The following is a 20315-nucleotide window of genomic DNA, read 5'->3' on the forward strand; positions in this document are numbered from 1 at the left end:
GCAGGGATACATTCCGCTGTCCCAGGTTGCTCCAAGCCCAGTCCAGCCTGGTCTGGAACATTTCCAGGGATCCAGGGACAGCCACAGCTACTCTGGGTACCCAGTGCCAGGGTCTGGCTGAGCCTCAGCCTCTCAGCTGTGCCTGGCAGAAGCTCTCTGGCCACACACCAGCAAATTGGAGAAAAACAAGTGCATTTGGGGGGATGGGGAGGAGGCAACATGTCCCCAACAGGGAAGGAGCTTGTCCTTGGAGAGGAGCTGGTGTCCCTGGAGCTGAGAGAGCAGGAGCAGAGGAGCTTCATGCAGGATGATCCCCAGCCTTCTCCAGCCCTGGCTGGGTCACTCCTGCCATGGAGTCAGGAGTGCAGATGGTTTCAGTTTGCAGTGTGCACGTTCCTGCTGGCTGGGGGCGAGGCAGGAGTGTGCTCCTGCTGTCCCAGGCTGGCAGGGGCAGAGAGGGAATGGTTCTCTGGCTGCTCCTGAAGGGACACTGAGGAGCTCCTGAGCCCGAGGAAGCCATGTGGTACAAGGTGCAGTGCTGGTAGAGAGGGTGTTATGGTTTAATGGAGCCAGAGAAGATTTCCTGGGTGTGCTGTGCCAGCAGCTGGACGTGAGCCCAGATCTATCCGAGGCCACTGGCCCCTGGTCTGTGCCAGCTCTGGGGTGGCAGCAGGGCCAGGGCAGTGCCTGTCCCTGTGCTGGCACTGCTGGGGCACCTCCAGTGCGGGGGACAGCTCTGGGCCCCTCCTGACAGGAGACACCTGGAGGGGCTGGAGCATGTCCAGGGAAGGGAATGGAGCCCCAGGAGAGACTGAGGGAGCTGGGAAGGGGCTCAGCCTGGAGAAGAGGAGGCTCAGGGGGGACCTTGTGGCTCTGCACAACTCCCTGATAGGAGGGGACAGCCAGGGGGGTCAAACACTGCTCCCAGGGAACAGGGACAGGACAAGGGGAAGTGGCCTCAGGCTGGGCCAGGGCTGGATCAGATTGGATATCAGGAGGAATTTCTTCCTGGAAAGGGTGGTCAGGCCTTGGCAGGGGCTGCCCAGGGAGGTGGTGGGAACTCCTACCTAGAGGTGTCCAAGGAATGCCTGGACATGGCACTCAGTGCTCTGGGCTGGGGACAAGGTGAGGAACAGTCACCAGTTGGACTCAAGGGACTGGGAGGTCTTTTCCAACCTCAGTGATCCTGGGATTCTGTGCCTGTAACCCTCCTGCAGCAGGGAATTCTTTGGTTGGAGGAAATATCCCTCTGGAGACAGGCTCAGCTAAACAGGGAACAGAGGGACCCAATCCATGCTCTGTAGGTGATGTGTCCCAGCCCTGCCTGGCAGCTGCTGAGGCTTCCCCTGAGGCCAGACAAATGCCAGCTGTGTCTGCTCCAGCACTTGTGACTTGTCAGCCTGGCCCAGGTGATGGCTGCTCCTGTCAGGCTGGAGGTCTCCATATCCAAACTCCAGTGCTTGTTTTGAGGCCGTGGAGCAGGATTTGTGTGTCCACATGCCAAGGGAAAAGCAATCCAGGCACCCTGCTCTGGTTGGGTGCTGAATGTCCTCTGCCAAACCCCAAGGCTCTGTTACTGTCAGGTGTGGGGTGTCCCCTGCCAAGAAAGCTGCAGCCAGGCCCTGTTCCTTCTTTGCTTCCTCTGCTGGAGAGGTGTTTACGGAAGGCCAGGTTGGACGGTGCCTGGAGCAGCCTGGGACAGTGGAAGGTGTCCCTGTCTTGGAATGTGGCAGCCACTGCCTCTCTGGGAATTCCATCCCAGCATCTCCCAACTCTCCTAGTGAAGAATTCCTTCCCAATATCTCATCTAACCCTACCCTCTGGCAGTGGAAAGCCATTCCCCCTTCTTCCGTCCTTCCCGTTTCTTTTCCAAGGACCCTGTCCTGCTTTTTTCCCTGTATGCATATCCAACTCTCATAGATTGCAATATTTTTACCAGCAGTCAACACAGGAGTTAAGGGTCAGAGGTCTGCAACAGATGAGTGTTGATTGTGAGGTAGTGTGGAATTTAGACTGTTACTCAGTTATCTGACCCCAAAAGAGTGGTTTCACTTTCACACTCGGCTGCAGTAAAACATCTGATTTCCTGGAATTACCCCGGTTCCTCTGAACAGGTGAAGCTGCACCCACTGGAGAGCCAGGGCTGCATAAAAAGGGGCTGGAACGGGCTTCTCCCAGCCCGGGAACTGCGGCGACAGGAGGGAGAAGGTAGGGGATGGGGATGGGCATGGGCATGGGCATGGGCATGGGCATGGGCATGGGCATGGGGATGAGCTGCGGGACTGGGAGCTGGGAGCAGCAGGGAGTGGGATCTTGTTGCTCTCCTGCCTCCTGTTCTCTGTGCTTTGCCACGGCTGGGGAGACGGCAGGGCAGGAGAAGAGGGGGCTGAGGGCAGCGGGCGGGCACCGTGTGCCCCAAGCATGGGCTGTAGGAAGCTGCCTTTGCTGGCACTGCTTTGGGGGAGCTCGGGGGAGCCGTGTGCACTGCGGAGACTGAGCTGGGAGGGGGCCGGGGTCAGAGGTGGGAGCAGATGCCTCCACTCTCCTAAAGGCAGGAGCGATGGCTTGGATGCTGGGGAGGTTCCTGGCCTCGCACAGCTCCTTTGTGATGAGGGGCCAGCACAGGACATCCCAGTCTTCCACAAGCCCAGGGGATCCTGGTTTCTCCCCATGCAGGGAGGCTGGGATTCTCCTCTCTTACACTCTAAGCGGCACCACCCAGAGCGCTCTGGTCCTCGCGACAGCCCCACAAAGGCAGCAGTGTTCCCAGCATGGGAATCCACAAAATCAGAGGGTTTTGAGAAAGCTGCAAAAGACAGGTCTCAGAGACAGCAGAACTGTGATTAGGGCTAAGCAGTAGCCATGAGACAGGTCAACAGAAAAATTATTTAAAAAGTAGAAAAGCAAGGACGAGTAAAACAATTGTCTGTGTATTAATGCTTGTCTAGGATAACTTCCTAAGCTGCATTAAAGTTTATCTAGCAAGATATTAGGAAGTTTGACATTTAATAATGGAGCTTTGTGCATTGTGCTTTAAGGCTTACAAGCAGGTATTGTATTCAAAATAAGCAAGCATTGTTTTAAGTATAGTTACGTGTGCTTATAGTAGTTGGATGGAACCACTATCAATATGCTTTAGCTTTGTGTGATTGGTCAAAAAAGTTATAAAGTAAGTTGTAACATTAAGTTCTTTGTCTGCTGCTTGGGATGTGAGCTGCTGGCATCTTACCATTGTCTTAACCATGTCATGAGACTGATGTTAAAAAAATAAAACAGCTAAAGGCATGTTCCACAGCAGTCCCGCCCAGTTCATGGTTTGTACATAGTCCCTGGCCAGCAATACCCAGAGCCCCTTTCCCTGGGGCAGGGCTGGGCAAAACACTCTTGGGGGGCTGTTCCTTTGAAACAGGGTGCAGGCATTCCCATGGCAGGTTATGCTGCCAGCCTTGCTGCTTCCCTCCTTTGCTTCCAACGAGGAATTTGGTCCAGAGTTATGCTCTGAATGTGCTCTGTGCCTCTCTGCGGGCACTGACACAGTCGCATGGGGCTTTTCCCCTATTCCTGCAGCAATGGGAAATTGTACAGGGAATGCCAAGGGTGCCTGGGGGCAGGTTCAGGGTGTGGCTGGGCTGGAGTTTATGTTGTCCAGGGCAGGCCCCAGCTCCTTCTTCTCCACACCCTGCCATGTGCCCCCAGCCTCGTGCTGCTGTGCTGTGTCCCCTGAGCTGGGGCCATTGGCTGCCAGTGTCTTCTGGGAAGCCAAGGGTGGGAGCAATGGGAGCATCTGCAGTGAGGTGGGTGAGGGGAATCAGAGCCCACAGCCCTTGCCCACATTGCCCAAATCTGCAGGCATTCCTGAGGGAAAGCTGCCCCTGAAGGCTCTGGAAGGGTGCAGGAGCCCTTGGATCTATTAGACCTGAATCCAATCCCCTGGGATCAATAACTGTGCTGGTGAGAGTGCTGTGGCCTTGGTGGGACAGAAGTTGAATGCTCAGAAGGAATTTTTACAAGGAATAAATCTCCCTTGTAACCAGTTGAACTGAGACTGAAGCAGTCTTCAGGGTTGTGTGACAGTGTCAAAAACCCCAAAGGATTAAAGGCAGGTGTCCAGCGAAAGTGCCAGGTCCTTTAGGGTTATGATTTATTAAAATTATGGATATTGATTTATTACCAATATCTAACTGTGACAGACAAAGACTCTCTAACAGTTTAAAGTTAGAAAGTGTATGTTTATTGCAACGCTGGGCAGCATGTGGGGATAGCTCCCAAATACACACCCAATTTACAGGTGATTACAGAGTCCTTTTATCTATACAAGTGTTGAATACTCAAAATACAAATGCACATTCATAAATTTGGCACATCCCATTCCCCACTTGGTATGGTAATTAGTTCAAAAGCTATTAAGCATGCGTAGTTTGTTCCTTGAAATGGGCCAGTGGCCCTTTCATGGGGAGGGGTCCCAAAATGAGGAAGTAAAGGAAGTCTTCCTCGTTCTGACCTTTCTACCTTTTCAATGCAAATATGACAAATGAACCCTTGGTAGAACTCCCATTCCCTGCCTTCAATTGGTTTCAGAACAGAGGAGGCCTACAATTGTCCTATGTTCCTAAAAGCTATTTATCAGTTTCTATATTCTTCATTAAAAACCCAGCTAACAAAACACTATGTTGACAAGCAATCAATTATTAGTTAACTACTAACTCTTAACTTCATTGAGGCCCACTCATTTATTATAATTAACTCTAATAAAGCTTATCTTCAACAAAGATCTCAGTTCCTCTAAAATCTTAACTAAAACCTCAGTTCCTCTAAAATCTCTAAATTCTTTCAAGTTTATCTCAGTTAGAATCACAGAATGCTGGAACGGCCGGAGTTGGAAGGGACACACCATGGTCCTAAGAGAGGCAGGATCCAAAGCTTTCCTGAAATCCAAAACACTCAGATTAACTGGCTGTCCTTGATCAGCTCCATGTGTTAATGTCTTGTGAAAGGAAATTTAGGGTGACAAGCAGGACATTTTCTCTTGAGTCTGTAGTTGCTGTGACCCATGACTGCCTTGTGCTTCAGGGGTTTTTCAACCAAATTGACCAGCAGTGATGGACCTGTTCTGGTTTAAAAGACAGGTGTCCTGGAACCTTCCTGGAATGGAGAATATGACTCCCTTCACTCCATATTATTACAGCTCTGAAATTATGGGGCTTTTAGGCAAAGATACAGGGAAAGGAATAACAGGTATTTACTAGAGTATATATATGTGAAAAGCATGTTCAGTCTCCTGTGAAAATTTTTAAAAATTTAATAAAGGACAATAGGAGACGAAGACAGTAAAGCAAAGATTATGGCCAAGTGCGTCTTGGCACTTAGCCAAGAGCATCACCTTTGGGGATACCCCTTAAATACCTTTTCCATTACATCAGCCTGCTGCATATTCATAGACTCTTATGTATATCCATAAAGTAGTTTACATTTTCCAGGAACCATTTTACCTGGCCCTTCCTTGGATCCACCTTTTTAGATCGTGCGTGTTTCTCGGCTGTGGTTTTGGCTCCTTCTCTTTATCGTTTCCAGTTCAGGCCTTGGTCAACACTGCCTTCAGATGGTAGATGCCGATAGTTTGCATATCTCTGGCAGGTATCCTTATCCTATGTTCATTGGATGTTATCCCATCCAAGCAGGCGTTTTAACACAAGCATAGCTATTTCACTACTATGTCTAAGCTTAATAAACAACGTAAATACAAACAATATATTTATAACAAAGTTACTTTAACATCACACATACAAAATCCATTTTAATATTTGCAAAAAGCCAATATTATACTATGTATCTATAATATATGTGTGTACCGAGAGATACAAACAACAGCAGAAGCAACAACCAAAACCAGAAACCCAATTCCAGCCTTGTCTCACCTGTCAGGCACAGCCCCTGCAGTGCAGTTCTGGGCACAGCCAGCAGGGGCGCTGCTGGCTCCCGGCTGGGCAGGGTGGGTGCAGTGATTCCCTCGCGGCTGCAGGGGGCACTGTGGCACAAGCTCGGCCGCCTCTCCACTGGCAGTGGCAGCTCTGGCTACAGGGGACAGGGGAGCCAGCTTCCCCTGGCCAGCCCACAGGGAGCAGCCGCTCTCAGTGTCAGTGCAAACCCACAGTGGTGAATCAAAGTGTAGCAAAAAACCCCAAAGCAGTGGGGGCCAGGTGGGGATCTCGCCTTTGCATGGCTCATCGGTGATGGCTGGGCCTGAGGTGGGGCCTGGTGCGGCTGGAGGCGCTCCCAGGTCTCAGCACAGCACACAGTGGCTCAGGGCTCCCAAGCAGCAGAGGAACAGAGAAGCAAGCTGGTGTGAGAAATGAAGTTCACTCTTTAAAAATTTTAGAAGTTTAATAAGGGATAGAAGGGACAGGACCTAGCACTGGGGTGCTTGGCAAACTGCCAAAAGCACACCATTAGCTTAAAACAATTATTTTTATTACTTTTTCATTACATTGCTTAAATGCATGTTCATAAGGACTATACATAGTCAAATATTCTTGTGAGTTTACATGCTCAGGGAATACTTTTGCTTGGCTTGACCTTTGACTTGTCTTCATTCTATTCTGTAGGTCAAAGTCATATATTTCATTACTTCTCGAGGTTCTGTTCGATTGTTTGACATTTTCAGATAACTTCCTTGGAAGTTATCTGAAAATGTCAAACAATCGAACAGAGCCTCGAGAAGTAATGAAAGCCTCCTTCTTGCATTTTTGTTTTGGTGTTTATTCTCCTGGTTCTTGTCAGTGTTATCATTCAGATAAGACAGTACACAAGTACATTGAATCAACATAGCTATTGCACACTGTTATCTTAGTTAGTTACACAAAGAAATGAATTTAACATTACATTATCTCTATTTTAATATTTTGCAAAGGCTTAAGCTATACTATATACATTTATCACACTGCTAATTATTTAATCTATAACATGCATATTAAAGCTGTCAGATTATACTATATTAAAACAGTTAAAAGGGGTTACAAATAGTACTATATCAAAATCATTCTGATCAATAATAACTTGGAAAAGCCAATACATAAATGTGAAAGCCAACTACATTGTCATTTATAACCCTGGCAAGCCCTGGTCACAGTGCTGAAGAAAGAAAAAACAGGACTGGAAAAAAAGAAAAAAACCATTACGGCAACAGGATCTCAGGTCAGACCCACTGTGCTGCAAAGTCCCTGTGTTGATCACCCCTGGTGGAAGGAAGAGCAGCCCCTGGTCCCCAACCCCACACAGAATCCTGGGCCACCCTTGTCTCATCGTGGCATTCCTGATTTGGGGCGGGTGAGACCAGGACACCTCTCCAAGTCAGCTTCCAGCATTTCCAGTCTCTCCTGAAGGGCCATCCGGATGTCCCAGACACAGCTGTGGGCAGGGACAAGGTGGATTTCCCCCTGCACTGGGATGGGCCCCTGAGTGTGCCAGGAAGCAGCTCCTGGGAAGAGGCCAGAGTAGGGTGAGGGAAGGGCTGTGCTGGCAGCTGGAGCAGGAGCACAGCTCAGAGCCTGTGGGGGGCATGGGGGAGTGTGTCTGGGGAGTGTGGGGTGCCCATGGGGGGAGTGTGTGAGTGCTGCCTCTGGGTGCTGGCAGCAGCAGACTGGGCCAGGCAGTGAGCAGGGCAGTTGTGGGCTGGGCAGATGGTGCAGGATGTAGGCAGGGCTGTTGGATGGGCAGAGGGGCTGTGCCAGTGCTCCAGGGAGCCAGGAATGCCCCTGGCTGTCTGCATTTGTGGATTGAGGAGTTCTGCAGGGAGGATGTGTGTGATGGTGAAGGCAGCACCTTGTTCGGGGCAGGCTGTGTGGTTCAGTGTGTGTGTGTGTGTGTGTATGTGTCTCTGTGTGTCTGTGTCCCTGTCTGTGTGTGTCTGTGTCTGTATTTCTGTTGCTGTCTGTCTGTGTTGTCCCTGGGGTACACACTCAGCTTCAGGGTTGATCCTGCAAACCCGAAAGCAACAGCCACATTCAGGCTGCTGGGAAGGAGACCCTGCCTCTTGTGCCATCCCAAGCCTGGCTCCAGCAGCCAGGTGGGAGCAATCCCCAGGGCTGCAGCTCCTGCTGAGCCTCTGCCAGGAGCCTGAGGCCTCTGACAACACCTTAGAGAAAGTCTCTCTTCTTCCTCCACAGCCATGGATTCACAGGAGGACACACAGGAGGGGGATGCAAAGGCACAACTCCTGGCAGAGGCATTTGAGAAGGAAGGACTGGATGCTGGATACTGGGTGCCCAAAGCTTCACAGATCCTGGGAATCCAGTGCAGAGAAGCCCTGCAACATCTGGAATATAAAGACTACCTCAGATTGGAGTGTGAGGTACGGCACCCCTGGGAGAAAAAAGCACTCCAGAAACTTCTGAAAATAAAAGACGAAAAAATGACCACTAAAGAGGTTCAGAACGAGTTATTGGAGAAGACAAGGCAAGGACAAGAAGTGGCCAGAAAAGCCCTAAATGATCTGACAGAAATGCTCAACAGCCGTAGCCACAGCCAGGATGCTCTGCGAGAGAAAGCAGAGACTCTGTGGCAAGCCATGGAGATTCCCAAACAGTTCTGGCCACCACCAGAGAAACCCTTGGCAGATATGTTGGACAGCATCAATAAGCAGCTGGAGCAGCAGGAGCTGTCAGCAAGCAGGAGGGAGAACATCCCTGACACAGAGGTGCTGAGGAGGGCGTCAGGGGGACTGGCCCTGCAGGGCATCTACAGAACCAGCAGACCTGAAGATGTGCTGGCAAAGCGAGAGCAGCTCCTCAAGATTCCTGAGGGATTCCAGCTCGCTGGTCCAGAGCAAGGATCACTGCTTGAGAGGAAGGAGTTCTCCTCCTCTGCAGCAGAATCCACTTTCACCAAGTCCATGGAGCAGCTGGGGTTCAGCATGAGCGTTTCTGCCAAAGGCACATTCTGGGGGATTAATCTGGGAGGAGGTGTAGATCACAGCAGCTCCTCGCAGTCATGGAACACCCACCAGTCTCGCTCTGAGCAGAGCTACTTTTGCACCACCAAGTACCAGTACATCCCTCTGGCCTCCTGCTACTTCCAAAGGCATCAGCTTCGCCTCTCGGATGCGGCTCTGCGGGAGCTGCAAGTCATGGAGCAGATTTTGAGCTTCAGTCGAGAAGAAGACAACGCCACCTTGGTGAAGATGTGTGAGAGCTTCTTCAGCAGGTTTGGGTCCCACATAAACCAGGGACCGCTCCACTTTGGGGGGATATTCTGGTGGAAGGCGTCTACAGAAGGATTCCGAGCTGAGCAGTGGGAAGACGTAAAACGACAAACGACTGAAGCACTGAACAGCTTTGTCATGAAGAGCTATGGTGACTTGGGGGCAAGTGCTGCAGGGGTCCTGGATATTTCCAAATCCAGCTCACAGGCTTCTGTCCTGAGGAGAGCTGGAGAGAGTTCTCATTCAGCAATTCAGCTGTGTGTGGTCAACACAGGGGGCCCCGCAGACACAGCTTCCCTTCCTCAGTGGAAAACGGGGCTCGTGTCTGATAACACAACGTGGTGCGTTATTGACCGTGGCTTTCACCTAATCCCAGTGTGGGACATCATCCAGTGCAATCACTGTGGGGATTTTAAGTCTGTTGGTCAGATGAGCAGAGCCCTCAGGGCTGGGTACAAAGCAGTGATGAATCAGAGCATTGGCTCTGTTTTTGGAGAGGAACTGGGCAGTGCAGTGCAAGAGGCCAGAGACTTCATGGAGACTGTGAAGGCCTGGGAGGTGACAAAAGTGGATGAATGCAAGCTGCTCATGCTGATGAGCCTAAAAGATGATCTAAGTGCAAAAACCAGGAATCCCAGTGTGTGGATCAACGTGTGCCTGTCAGACAAAGCCCTGCAGGACTTCCTGGTGAACACCGTGCGGACCTGCCAGGAGTCACATCGAGAAAACACCACCTTTATCAAGGCGATGTTGAGAAGCCTCCTGGATCCTCATATCTACTCTGTCAAGGACTTCCCTGAGGCTTCCTTCATTATGCAATGGGTCTTCCAGACTCAGCGCCTGCTTCCCAGAACTCCCAAAGTCTCTGAGCTTCAAGAGCTCATCCAAACACTGCAGCAAATGAAGGAGCACATCTATGCTGTCACCTACGCACCAGGAAGCTCTGCTTCTGATGTTCATGAAGCAAAAATAAAAGCCACCCTGACCAGCAGCCTTGCCATTTATTCCTTACTTCAGTCTCTCCAGGAAAAGGCTCAGAAGGACATGGAACTGTTGGTGCTCTTGATTGCGACCAGCACAGGGTACCAGGCGGAAAGCAGCACTTTTCAGCACCTCCTTGGACATCCAGAAATTCAGTACATGGCCAAGGAAATGGAAGTGGCACGTGCGGAGTATGTGAACCTGAAGGAGCAAGATGCCAACAGAGCTGAGGCCTTCCTCCTGCTGACAGGTCTGACTCTGACACCTGAAAGTCAAGAGCTGTCCTTTGAGCAGAAGAGGGAGCGTTTAGTTTTCATGGAAGATCACATGAAAGGTTTGTGGTCCACACGGATAAACAATCTCCTCCAAAAGCACAGTGGAGGCACTGATTGGAAGAGACTGGAAGGAGACTTGCATTCCTTGATCAGTGGGTGCTTGGATGACAAATTGGATGAACACAGGATGCAGACCATACTCAGTGAGCTGGAAGACACTTTTGCAACTCCCGAGCCCCCCAGTCAGTTCCAGTCCACGTCAGGCAGCAGCGAATCCAAAGAAAATGAAGCAATTGCAAACCAGGAGTTCTTCCAGCTGCTCAAGCGCCTTGGACTGGAAAGTCACTACCCAAGGAAAATGGGGATGGGAGATTTCCACACCATCTGCAAGACATCACTGCAGGACAGCCAGCCCAGCCTAGACAAGGAACTGCCATTATACTTCTTGCAAAAGCTGTTAACTGTGGATTACCGGGTGAGGTACCTGACTTGCTGGGAAAGGAGCAACCCAGGCCCTCCACCTGTGCCAAAAACCAGAGAGCAAGAGGATGAACTGTCAGATACCTCAGCAAGATTTCTGGACAATCTGATGGAAGCAGCCCCTGAACGTGCAAGCACGGACAGCCATGTGCATCCCATGGACCTGCAGATGGCCATTTTCCATTGTGCTGATGACTTCCTGAGACAGACCCTTGCAACCAAGCTGGCCTTCTGCCAACTGGCGCTGCCTCTGCTGGTGCCCAACCCGAGCACTTCACGCATCGAGTTCCCCCTCTATGCCCTCAGCCAAATCCAAAGGAGCTGGAAAGAGGTGGAGAAGGCAGGAAAGCAGGCCCAAACAAAGAGTTACAACAACAAACTCATCTTTCAGGCACAGACACCCATCGTGTCTTTCATCCGCATTGGCAGCTCAACCTCCTCTTCCAAGTCCCAGCTCCTGAATGCTCTGCTCAGCAAACGCAAACACGACACTTTCTTCCACCGCCACTGCAGAGGCAGCACCAGAGAGCGTTTGCTGATGGAAGGGCTGGTGGAGATCGCCTGGTACTGCCCTGGTGGAAGCCCCGATGACACCTTTGAGCGCTGTGTAGCTTTCTGTAACCTGCATGGAGATGCCAGGGATCACAGAGCACAGCTTCAGTTCCTGCAGGAGATATCTGCTGTCAATGTGGTTCTTGTGTCTGATTGGAAGCACATGGACAACAGAGGGAAAAAGCTTCTGCAGGGTCTGTTGCAGCTACAAAGGCCTTTGGTTTGTCTTCTCACAGAAATAGAGAACGCTGCAGCTGCACAAGCCAGCAAAAACATAAAAATAGGGATCAAGAACAGGAACGAAGCAGAACTGATGGACCAAGTGGCCAAGACAATTGGGAATCTCCTGGACGGGTCTAATCCATGTTTCAGCCTGGAGGCCTGTGTGGACAAAGCTCGCCTGCATGGATTCCTAGTGGATGCAGATCAACCTGCGTGTGTGACAGCCAAAGCAAAGGCAAAGGAGCTGGTGGAGCTTCTGAAGAAAGAGAAGCTGTCTGAGATCAAATCCCGGCTGCTGCCACTTCAAGGAAAACTGTGGTACCAGTGGTGCCAAAAGGACAAAGAACTCACTCGCTTGCAGGAGAAGGGGAACAAGAGCATTGAGCATCATCGCAGCCAAATTGAGAATGAAAAGAAAGTAATAAGAAGAAAGCAACTTGAACAATCATCCCCTCTTAACCCACTGATGAAATTGTTCCTCGAGTTTCTCCATGCCCAGGCAGCAGATGCCAAGAAATACTTCCTGCATTGGACGAAGGTCTTTATGGATGAGCTTTCTTGTGATCGCCTTGAAGAACTGAGGAGAGACTATCACAAGTTATGGTCTGAAATCCTGACAGGAAAGAAAAGCAAAAAAAAACCCAGTGGCAATGATAACTTCCTGGATAGCCTGGATGCCCTCTCTGATGAAATCAATGATTCATCCATCGGGCTGGAGCACCTTCTGAGAGAGGCAGGGCAGATTTATGAAGCTCTGGAATTAATGAACTCCAAGAAAGACAATTTTGTCAAACTGCCAGAAATTGCAGCAGAGCTGATGGTTTCAGGGTACCCCGTGGAGCTCATGGATGGGGACGCTTCTTACCTGCCCTTGCGCTGGGTGGGAGCCATATTTGACAGTTTAATTGAGAGGCTGGGGGACAAACGAGTGTTTGTGCTCTCTGTGCTCGGCATCCAGAGCACAGGCAAGTCCACCCTGCTGAATGCCATGTTTGGTCTGCAGTTCAGCGTCAGCGCAGGGAGATGCACCCGCGGAGCCTTCATGCAGCTGATTCCAGTGGGAGACGAGCTGCAGCAAGACTTGGGCTTTGATTTTGTGCTGGTGGTTGACACAGAGGGACTTCGAGCCATCGAGATGGCCAATAAACAGTCCCTGAACCATGACAACGAGCTGGCCACCTTTGTCATTGGTGTTGGCAACATGACTGTCATCAATATCTTTGGAGAAAATCCATCAGAAATGCAGGATGTTCTCCAGATCGCTGTGCAGGCTTTCCTGAGGATGAAGCAAGTCAATCTTTCCCCAAGCTGCCTCTTTGTCCACCAAAACGTGGGAGAAGCAACTGCCAAGGAGCAGAACATGGAAGGACAAAGGCGCTTGCAGGAAAAGCTGGATGAAATGACCGTGGTAGCTGCTCAGCAGGAATTCTGTGACATCTCCTCCTTCAGCGATGTCATTGGCTTTGATGTGAACACCCACATTCACTACTTTGCTCACCTGTGGGAAGGAAACCCCCCAATGGCACCACCCAACCCCACCTACTGCCAGAACGTCCAGCAACTGAAGAGCAAAATCCTCCAGGTTGCCAAGAAGCAGTCCCACCGCAGCATTTTGAGGTTCTCAAGCCTGAAAGATCGTATTGGTGACCTCTGGAATGCTTTGGTGAATGAAAACTTTGTTTTCAGCTTCAAGAATTCCCTGGAGATTGCTGTGTACAGGAGACTGGAAAGTGCCTTTAGTCAGTGGACTTGGAGGCTGAGGAGTCACATCTTAGATGTACAGATGAGACTGGACAACAAAATTCGGAATGGGGACTGGCGGAATGTCACCAAAGAACACCTTGAAGTGCTGGTGCAAGAGACAAGTGATGCCATTGAGAAAGAAGTGGAAAAGTATTTTGGTGAAGACAAAGACCGTGAGACACTGGTCCAGTGGAAATCAAGCACAGAGCTGAAGCTGAAAGAACTAAAAGAGACTCTTCTTAATGAAACACAAAGGAAATGCGAGAATCTCATTGAGCTCCAGAAGGAGCAGAGGAAACTAGATGCAAGGAAGTTGGAATATAAAGATGAGCTGCTGAGAAGGAGTCGGGAGCTGGCTGTGAGTCTGAAGGGGAAGAGCCTCAGTGAGAGAGAACTGAAGGACAACTTTACTCTTCTCTGGAACGAGTGGATTACTGTAGTCTCCCGTGCTGCTCGTACTCCTGAACGGGTGAATATTGATGCAGAAATTGAAGATGTCCTTCTTGAGCACTTTAAGGAGCCGGGTTTCCATGCACGGATGAGGTCATTTCCCAAACACAGAGGATTCTCTTTTGATCCAGAGAAACACATCATGAAGAAAAAGTATTTAGGCTTTATCTCAGATTCCAGGAGCCTCTCCTATGCTCGTGTGATCAACTTTCAAATCATCACAGAAAACATCATAGCGAGTGTGAAGGCAAACATTGCTAAAAAGGAAGAGGAGAAACGGAATTACAGTCGAAATTTTATTCATGAAATACTCAATGAAGTACAGAAAGGTGTCAACTCTGTCCCCAGCAATGCAAAACGTACTTTTACCAAAGAGTACAGCATGGATTTGTCTCTGTATTTGTGCAGAATGGCAGCAGAAAGGTTTAAAGCCATGCACAAAGCCTTCCAAAAGGCAAATGACCCAGTTGTGTACCTGAGCAGCAAGAGAGAAGATTTCTTCCAATGTTTCCAGATTTCCTGCCAAGGAGCCACTTCTGTCACAACTTTTGCTGCTTTCCTTTGTCACAAGATTGAACCAGCTCTTCGCCAGGCAGTCTATGAGAGGACAGCTAAAGACATCGCTGAGGATATGCAGAAATCCCCAGATTTCCAGGGCAGCAGAGCCAATCTGGAAGTTTGCATCCTGAGATACCTGGCAGAACAGGAAAATTTTGAGTATTTCAATCAGTACCTTAGGTGTCCAAAAGAGTTTTGTGAGAGTTACATTGAGACACGAGTTAGGAATTACTGTTTAGATGGGAGTAGGAGGCTGGGGATGTTGTTAGAGTCCTCCCTTGATATTCTCTATCGAAACATCCTGTCAGCTGTGTCTTTGTCAGCCCGAATTGTCAAAGACAGAAAAGACAGAGAAGACAAAATCTCTCTTTGGCTGGATGAATTTTGCAGAGAACTGTCTGAGGTGATCAACTTGCCCAGAAGTGACCTGAAGGGCATTGAGCACCAGGAGGTCACTGACATGGAGTTCCTGAGCAGTGCCATGGCAGAAGCTCTGGATGACCTGAGGGACAGGCTCATGAAAGAATTGGCTGAAAGTAAACTGAGTTTGTTTCCAAGGCAGCCTCACACCATCCTGGCAGAGCATTTCTCGGGGTGCTGGGAGCAGTGTCCCTTTTGTGGGGCTGTCTGCACAAACACAATGCAAAATCACGATGGAGACCATCAGGTGGTCTACCATCGCCCTCAGGCTTTGATGGGATGGAGGTGGATTGGGACAGAGCAGCTGACTATTGATATTTGTTCCAGCCTTGTTTCAAGTAATTGCTTTTTCCAAATTTCTGACAATGAAAAGTTTCTCTACAAGAGATACCGTGATGCTGGACCTCCTTATTCCACTTGGAAAATTCTTCCTGACTCATCCCTGCAGGCGTACTGGAAGTGGTTTGTGTCTCATTTCAGGACACAGCTGGAAAATCTGTACAATCAGAAATTTCAGGGTAGAGGAGAAATCCCTGAGGCGTGGCAGAGAATTAAAAAGGAAGAAGCTCTGTCTGAGCTGGACAAGCGTTAGGCCACATGCTTGGGGAGGAAGAATCACAACAGCTTTGCAGTTTAGGAGAACTTTGTACCAGGCTCTCTGCAAAATGCAGTTACAATGATGACACTCTCAAACCTTGTTCAGATAATGGAATCGATCTTTTCCGAAATTCCGAAATTTGGTGAAATAATGTTACTGTGGCCATCACTCAGAAATACCTCACTTTGTGAGAAAGCCAGAATCCTCTTGCCTTCTTGCCTGATCTTCTTAAAGCACCTTCTGAACCTCAAGAATTAGAAATTCTTAGTTCATTAGCCATGGAATTTTGTGCTGAGTTTCAGTACCAGGGAGATCCACAATTAAATGTTACTCCCTATCATCCTTTGTACAGAAACTCAAGCTTGTGGTGCAATTGTACTACCCCAGTGCCCCCTTAGGGTGAAATTGCTGACCTAGATGAGTCCCCACAGCAATTGCCAAAAAGATATTAGCTCATTTGTAGAGACAGAGCCTGCCAAGGCATTACCTCAAAAATGAAAAGTGGCCCATGTAGCATTGGACAGCTCACTGTGATAGCACCTAATGTTAAAAAAAGCTATCAAGATAAAACATAGAGAAAAAATATTTACCCATCACTATGAAGAATACTGTAATAGCAATTTCAAACCCTAGAGCCCTGCAAAACAACTTACATCAGCTTTATTTCTTCCTCAGCTTCCCTCAGCTGAGGCATTTAAACAATTAAACCAATTGAGGTGTTGGCTGAGCAAAGTCAATACTACTTCCATGGAATTAATATCATGATGACAGATGTTAGTGCTGTCAAACCTGCAACCTTACAGAACAGAGCTAACACCAATTTTCCTTTAGTGGCACATAAACATAGTTGTGAAGATTTTGAAGGATTGTGTTGCATGAACATGTCTGATCATTCGGTGTCCATGCACAAGCAACTTCAAAAATGTAGAGATTTTACTAATAAAATAAAACAAACAATCGATCATAGTTAGACGACTGGTTTGAAAGATGGAGTTTTACACCTTAGAGAAGTGAACTTTGCAAAATAGGTTTATAGGTATTGATTGTTATTGTAGCAATGTTAGTAATAGTGACTAGTGTACTTCACTGTGCAGGAAAAATTATGAACAAGGCCATCAAAAATTTTTTTCTATCCAAGAGAGAGGAAATGTGAGAAATAGATTTGTGGAGAGTTCTCAAGGCCTGACAAAACGCCCACACAGTATGCATCTGTATGCAAACTTTGAGATAAGAAACACTAATTTAGAAATGCCGTAGAATAAGACAGATTTTGTTGAGAGAGAAACAGAGCTAGAAGAAGGTTTGGAAAGATGGCCTTGCAAAAGAGATAAGATAGTTTAGATTAGATACTTTAAAATATTATGAACTTTAAAACTGCCCACAAGAGGCAGTTTTAAATCATTTGCTTTTAGGCATCTACAAGATAGTGTGGCAAAAAACTAACAAGCCAAGAAACGCCTAAAATGTTTTGTAATTGATGAATAGTCACCTTCTAATTGTGATGGCATGAATTGGAACATCTGTATTGTCTCACCCTTCATATGAGACTGAAAAACAGAATGAAATGTTTTTAAAATGCCTTTTAGTTGCCCCATGTCTGGGTCAGAAAAGGGCTAAAATCTGACACCCCAAAGGCAGTTTTCCAGTGGCAAGGAGCTGTCCTGCTCGGAGAAAGGCCTGCAGGGCCTGAGGCCAGCTCCACATTGGCTGCAAGCTGGGCTGCTTGGTTTTTGGGTATCATCCTTCCCTCCCTCATTGCAGCCTCTGGATCAACTGAAGCTGTTCTCCCAGCAAAAACTGTTGTGCCTGTGGGCTCAGGAAAGCAGTGACACGACCTCCCCGGGGCTCAGGCAGTGCTTTCACTCCTTGTCTCGGGGGTGCTGTGTCTCTGTCCAGGCCAGCCACTCCTGCTCAGGTGCCTGGGGCTGCTTCCCTTCCCTCCAGCCCTCAGCCCCAGCAGGAGCTGCTCCTGCCCTTGGCCTCTCTGCTGAACAAAAGCCTTTGGAATGCCCCATGTGGAGAATCCTGTCTGCCGGCACCTTCTGCAGCAGCCCTTGGGGCAGTGCTGGTGGCACTGGAGCTGTGCTCTGGAGAAGGTGGCACCAGCTGGCTCTGCCCGAGGGAGCTGTGGGGGCTTTTGCTGTGCAGCTGCTGCAACCCTGCTGGGCAATGGGAGGGCCAAGCCCTCCTGGAGAGCTGCTGAAGGGCTGCTTCAGCCTCATCCCCTGCAGGCTCTGCTAATAAAGAAGTTGATTTGGACTGCTCTGTGTCTCCTTTGTGTTCAGGGGATTCACAACTGGGGCTGACTCAAGCTCAGTGTGCTGCAGACAGGCAGGGGAGGGGGTGTGACAGCAGAACTTCTGCTCCATTCATGGTCTCTGCTCCAGGAGTGGCTTTGCTGTTGTGGCTTAACACTCTGAGTTGTTTTAGGGCAGAGTCCAGAATTCTGTCTGGGATGTGGGGGGCTGGTTTATGGCCGCTTTTTTGGCTCAGTGGTTGAGGATAGCGGTCGTGTGTGTTACAGATGGCATTAGGCTTCTGCAGGGACATTGCTACAATTTAGCTTTCCACCCTGGGTCTGCTCAGCTCCACTGCTTCAGCCTGATGCTCTGGGGATCCTCCCACAGTTTAGCCCCTTTGCTCCCTCTTAGGAAAAAAACATATTATAAGATTGGCTCTTTGCAAATATTAAAATGAATACTATATGTTTTATGTTGGAAAGTTATACTGTATTAATCTATTTTAAGTAGTGTAGTAAATATAGTTTTTAAGCTATAGCATAGTATTAAAATAGAAACTATATGACATAAGATACTTTTTGTAACTAACTCAAAAATTTAAAAAGTTAACCAAGAAATTCTTCACATTATCCTATCTAGATAAAAATAACAACAGATACCAAAATCCCAAGAGAATAATTATTATCTTCTTATCGAGAAAGCTCAAACTTCAAAAAACCAAAAAAGTTAATTTACAATGCAGCAGACGCAAGGCCAGCTACGGCTCCGTGGAGGGATGTTTAGAGATAGGTATTTGCTGAGTCATAAGAATTGTACCAGGAGTCCTCACTCTGGTCCTCCTTATCTCTCTGTGACCCCATAGGCTAGTTTCCCTAACCCTTACAATTGGTCAGTTTTCAATCCTCCCTAACCCTATAAAAGAGGCTGTCTGGGCCCATTTTCTTTTGAAGAGCAGCTTCAAGACCCTTCGCGAGACCCTCAGAATAAACCATTGTGGAACACTCTTGGCTGCCTTCTCCTCTCTCATTCCGTCTGCCTGCCAGGAGCCATGGCCAGCCGCAGCCCCTACGAGCAAGCTGAGAGCTGAAATAACAAAAGAGCTGACTTTCACTAAGAGCTGACAATCACAAAAGAGCTGACTTTCACTAAGAGCTGACAATCACAAAAGAGCTGACTTTCACTAAGAGCTGACAATCACTGAGCTTGCTCGGGGTCTCGTCTGTGCGGCAGTCTGGCCTAGGGCACCCCAGTCTCCAGAGGGCTGAGGTGTTCGGCCTTGGGCCGCTTGCCTGGGGCGCTTACCCTGCGGGGAACCAGCTATCCGGCTGAGAAGCTAGCCCCTGTGGCTCCATTTATTTTACATCTGGCGCCCGAACAGGTGAACGAGAGACTTCACTGACGGAGCAGCGTTTCTCTCCAAGAAACTGTAACTGCCGTTCTTTTGCATCTTCCTGCGAAGTTATCCCACATTCTAGCAGGATTTCTTAGCAGGGGTGTCGATCCGAACCTCAAATCAGTCATCTGGACCAAGTTCCGAGGAGACGGCCCGGCAGATGCCTTCCAGCAGCTTTTTGATCCACAGCTGAAGAAATATGTAAGTTTAAACCAGCCTCTAAGCACTCTAGAAATTTTTTGGGGATTTTTTTTTTTGTTTTTTCTTTTTTTTCTCGTTTTAGCTGCTGGAGGGGAATTCATAACATGGGGATGAAAATTTCAAGTTTAAGGCTATCCCCTATTGAGAGAGATTTATATTTACTAATCCTAGAATTTTTATCTACTAACAACTTTTCCTTATCATATGGTAAACTTTCCAAGACTAACCTAAAGAAATTTATAAAATGGATACTTGCTCAGTTTCCTGATACTAACACAGAAATAATTACAAAAAATTCTTTTTGGGATATAATTGGGAAAACAATTATATATATATAACTTACAGACTAACCAGGATTTTTCTGTAACGATATATATACCTCTTTTTCATGTTATAACTAAAGCGGTTGAAAACTGACCAATTGTAAGGGTTAGGGAAACTAGCCTATGGGGTCACAGAGAGATAAGGAGGACCAGAGTGAGGACTCCTGGTACAATTCCTATGACTCAGCAAATACCTGTCTCTAAACATCCCTCCATGGAGCCGTAGCCGGCCCTGCATCTGCTACATTACAAGATGGGAGGGAAGCTGAAATTAAACAATAACATCCTAATTTGAAAAGAATGTTTAATTCATATATAAGATATATGAATATGCAATAAACTATTACTTTTAAAGAGTAATCCTTTATTAGCAAAGTGTGCCTTTCAGCAAAATACCAAACACCCAGACATCCATAATTCTTTACTTTTTATCGTCTCCTATTGTCTTTTATGATTCTGATTTTCATTATCCTAATTTTATTATCCCAATTTTAATTACTATTAAACTTTTAAAATTTTAACAAAAGTAAATAGCGTTTTTCACATTAGGAAAGACAGGCACCCGATGCCCACACCACACGTGACCATCTCTCATCTTTTCCCCTTGCCTGGGCTCCCAATCACCATCTTCCAACCATCACCTCCGGAGGGTTCCAAGCCCACTCCAGGCACCCATGGAGCTG

At 48.2% G+C, this 20315-nt stretch overlaps 1 protein-coding gene across 8 annotated transcripts in view; it reads left to right on the forward strand.

Moving 5' to 3' along the window:
• The window catches only part of LOC103824563 (interferon-induced very large GTPase 1-like), a 62454-nt gene extending 44720 nt beyond the window's left edge, over positions 1 to 17734 (forward strand). For 4 of the 8 annotated variants that reach the window (XM_050972785.1, XM_050972787.1, XM_050972788.1 and 1 more), the window contains one exon: positions 8958 to 17734. In XM_050972785.1, coding sequence (XP_050828742.1) covers positions 8958 to 15469 — 6512 coding nt within the window. In that variant the 3' untranslated portion in view covers positions 15470 to 17734. Of the gene's footprint in view, positions 1 to 2070; positions 2209 to 7114; positions 7192 to 8162 lie in introns of those variants that run through there. The other 4 variants (XM_050972784.1, XM_050972783.1, XR_007777221.1 and 1 more) reach the window with 4 other exon arrangements.
• The last annotated feature ends 2581 nt before the right edge of the window (positions 17735 to 20315 follow it).

Source organism: Serinus canaria, chromosome 3 (assembly GCF_022539315.1).
Source record: "Serinus canaria isolate serCan28SL12 chromosome 3, serCan2020, whole genome shotgun sequence".
Taxonomy (NCBI): Eukaryota; Metazoa; Chordata; class Aves; order Passeriformes; family Fringillidae; genus Serinus; species Serinus canaria.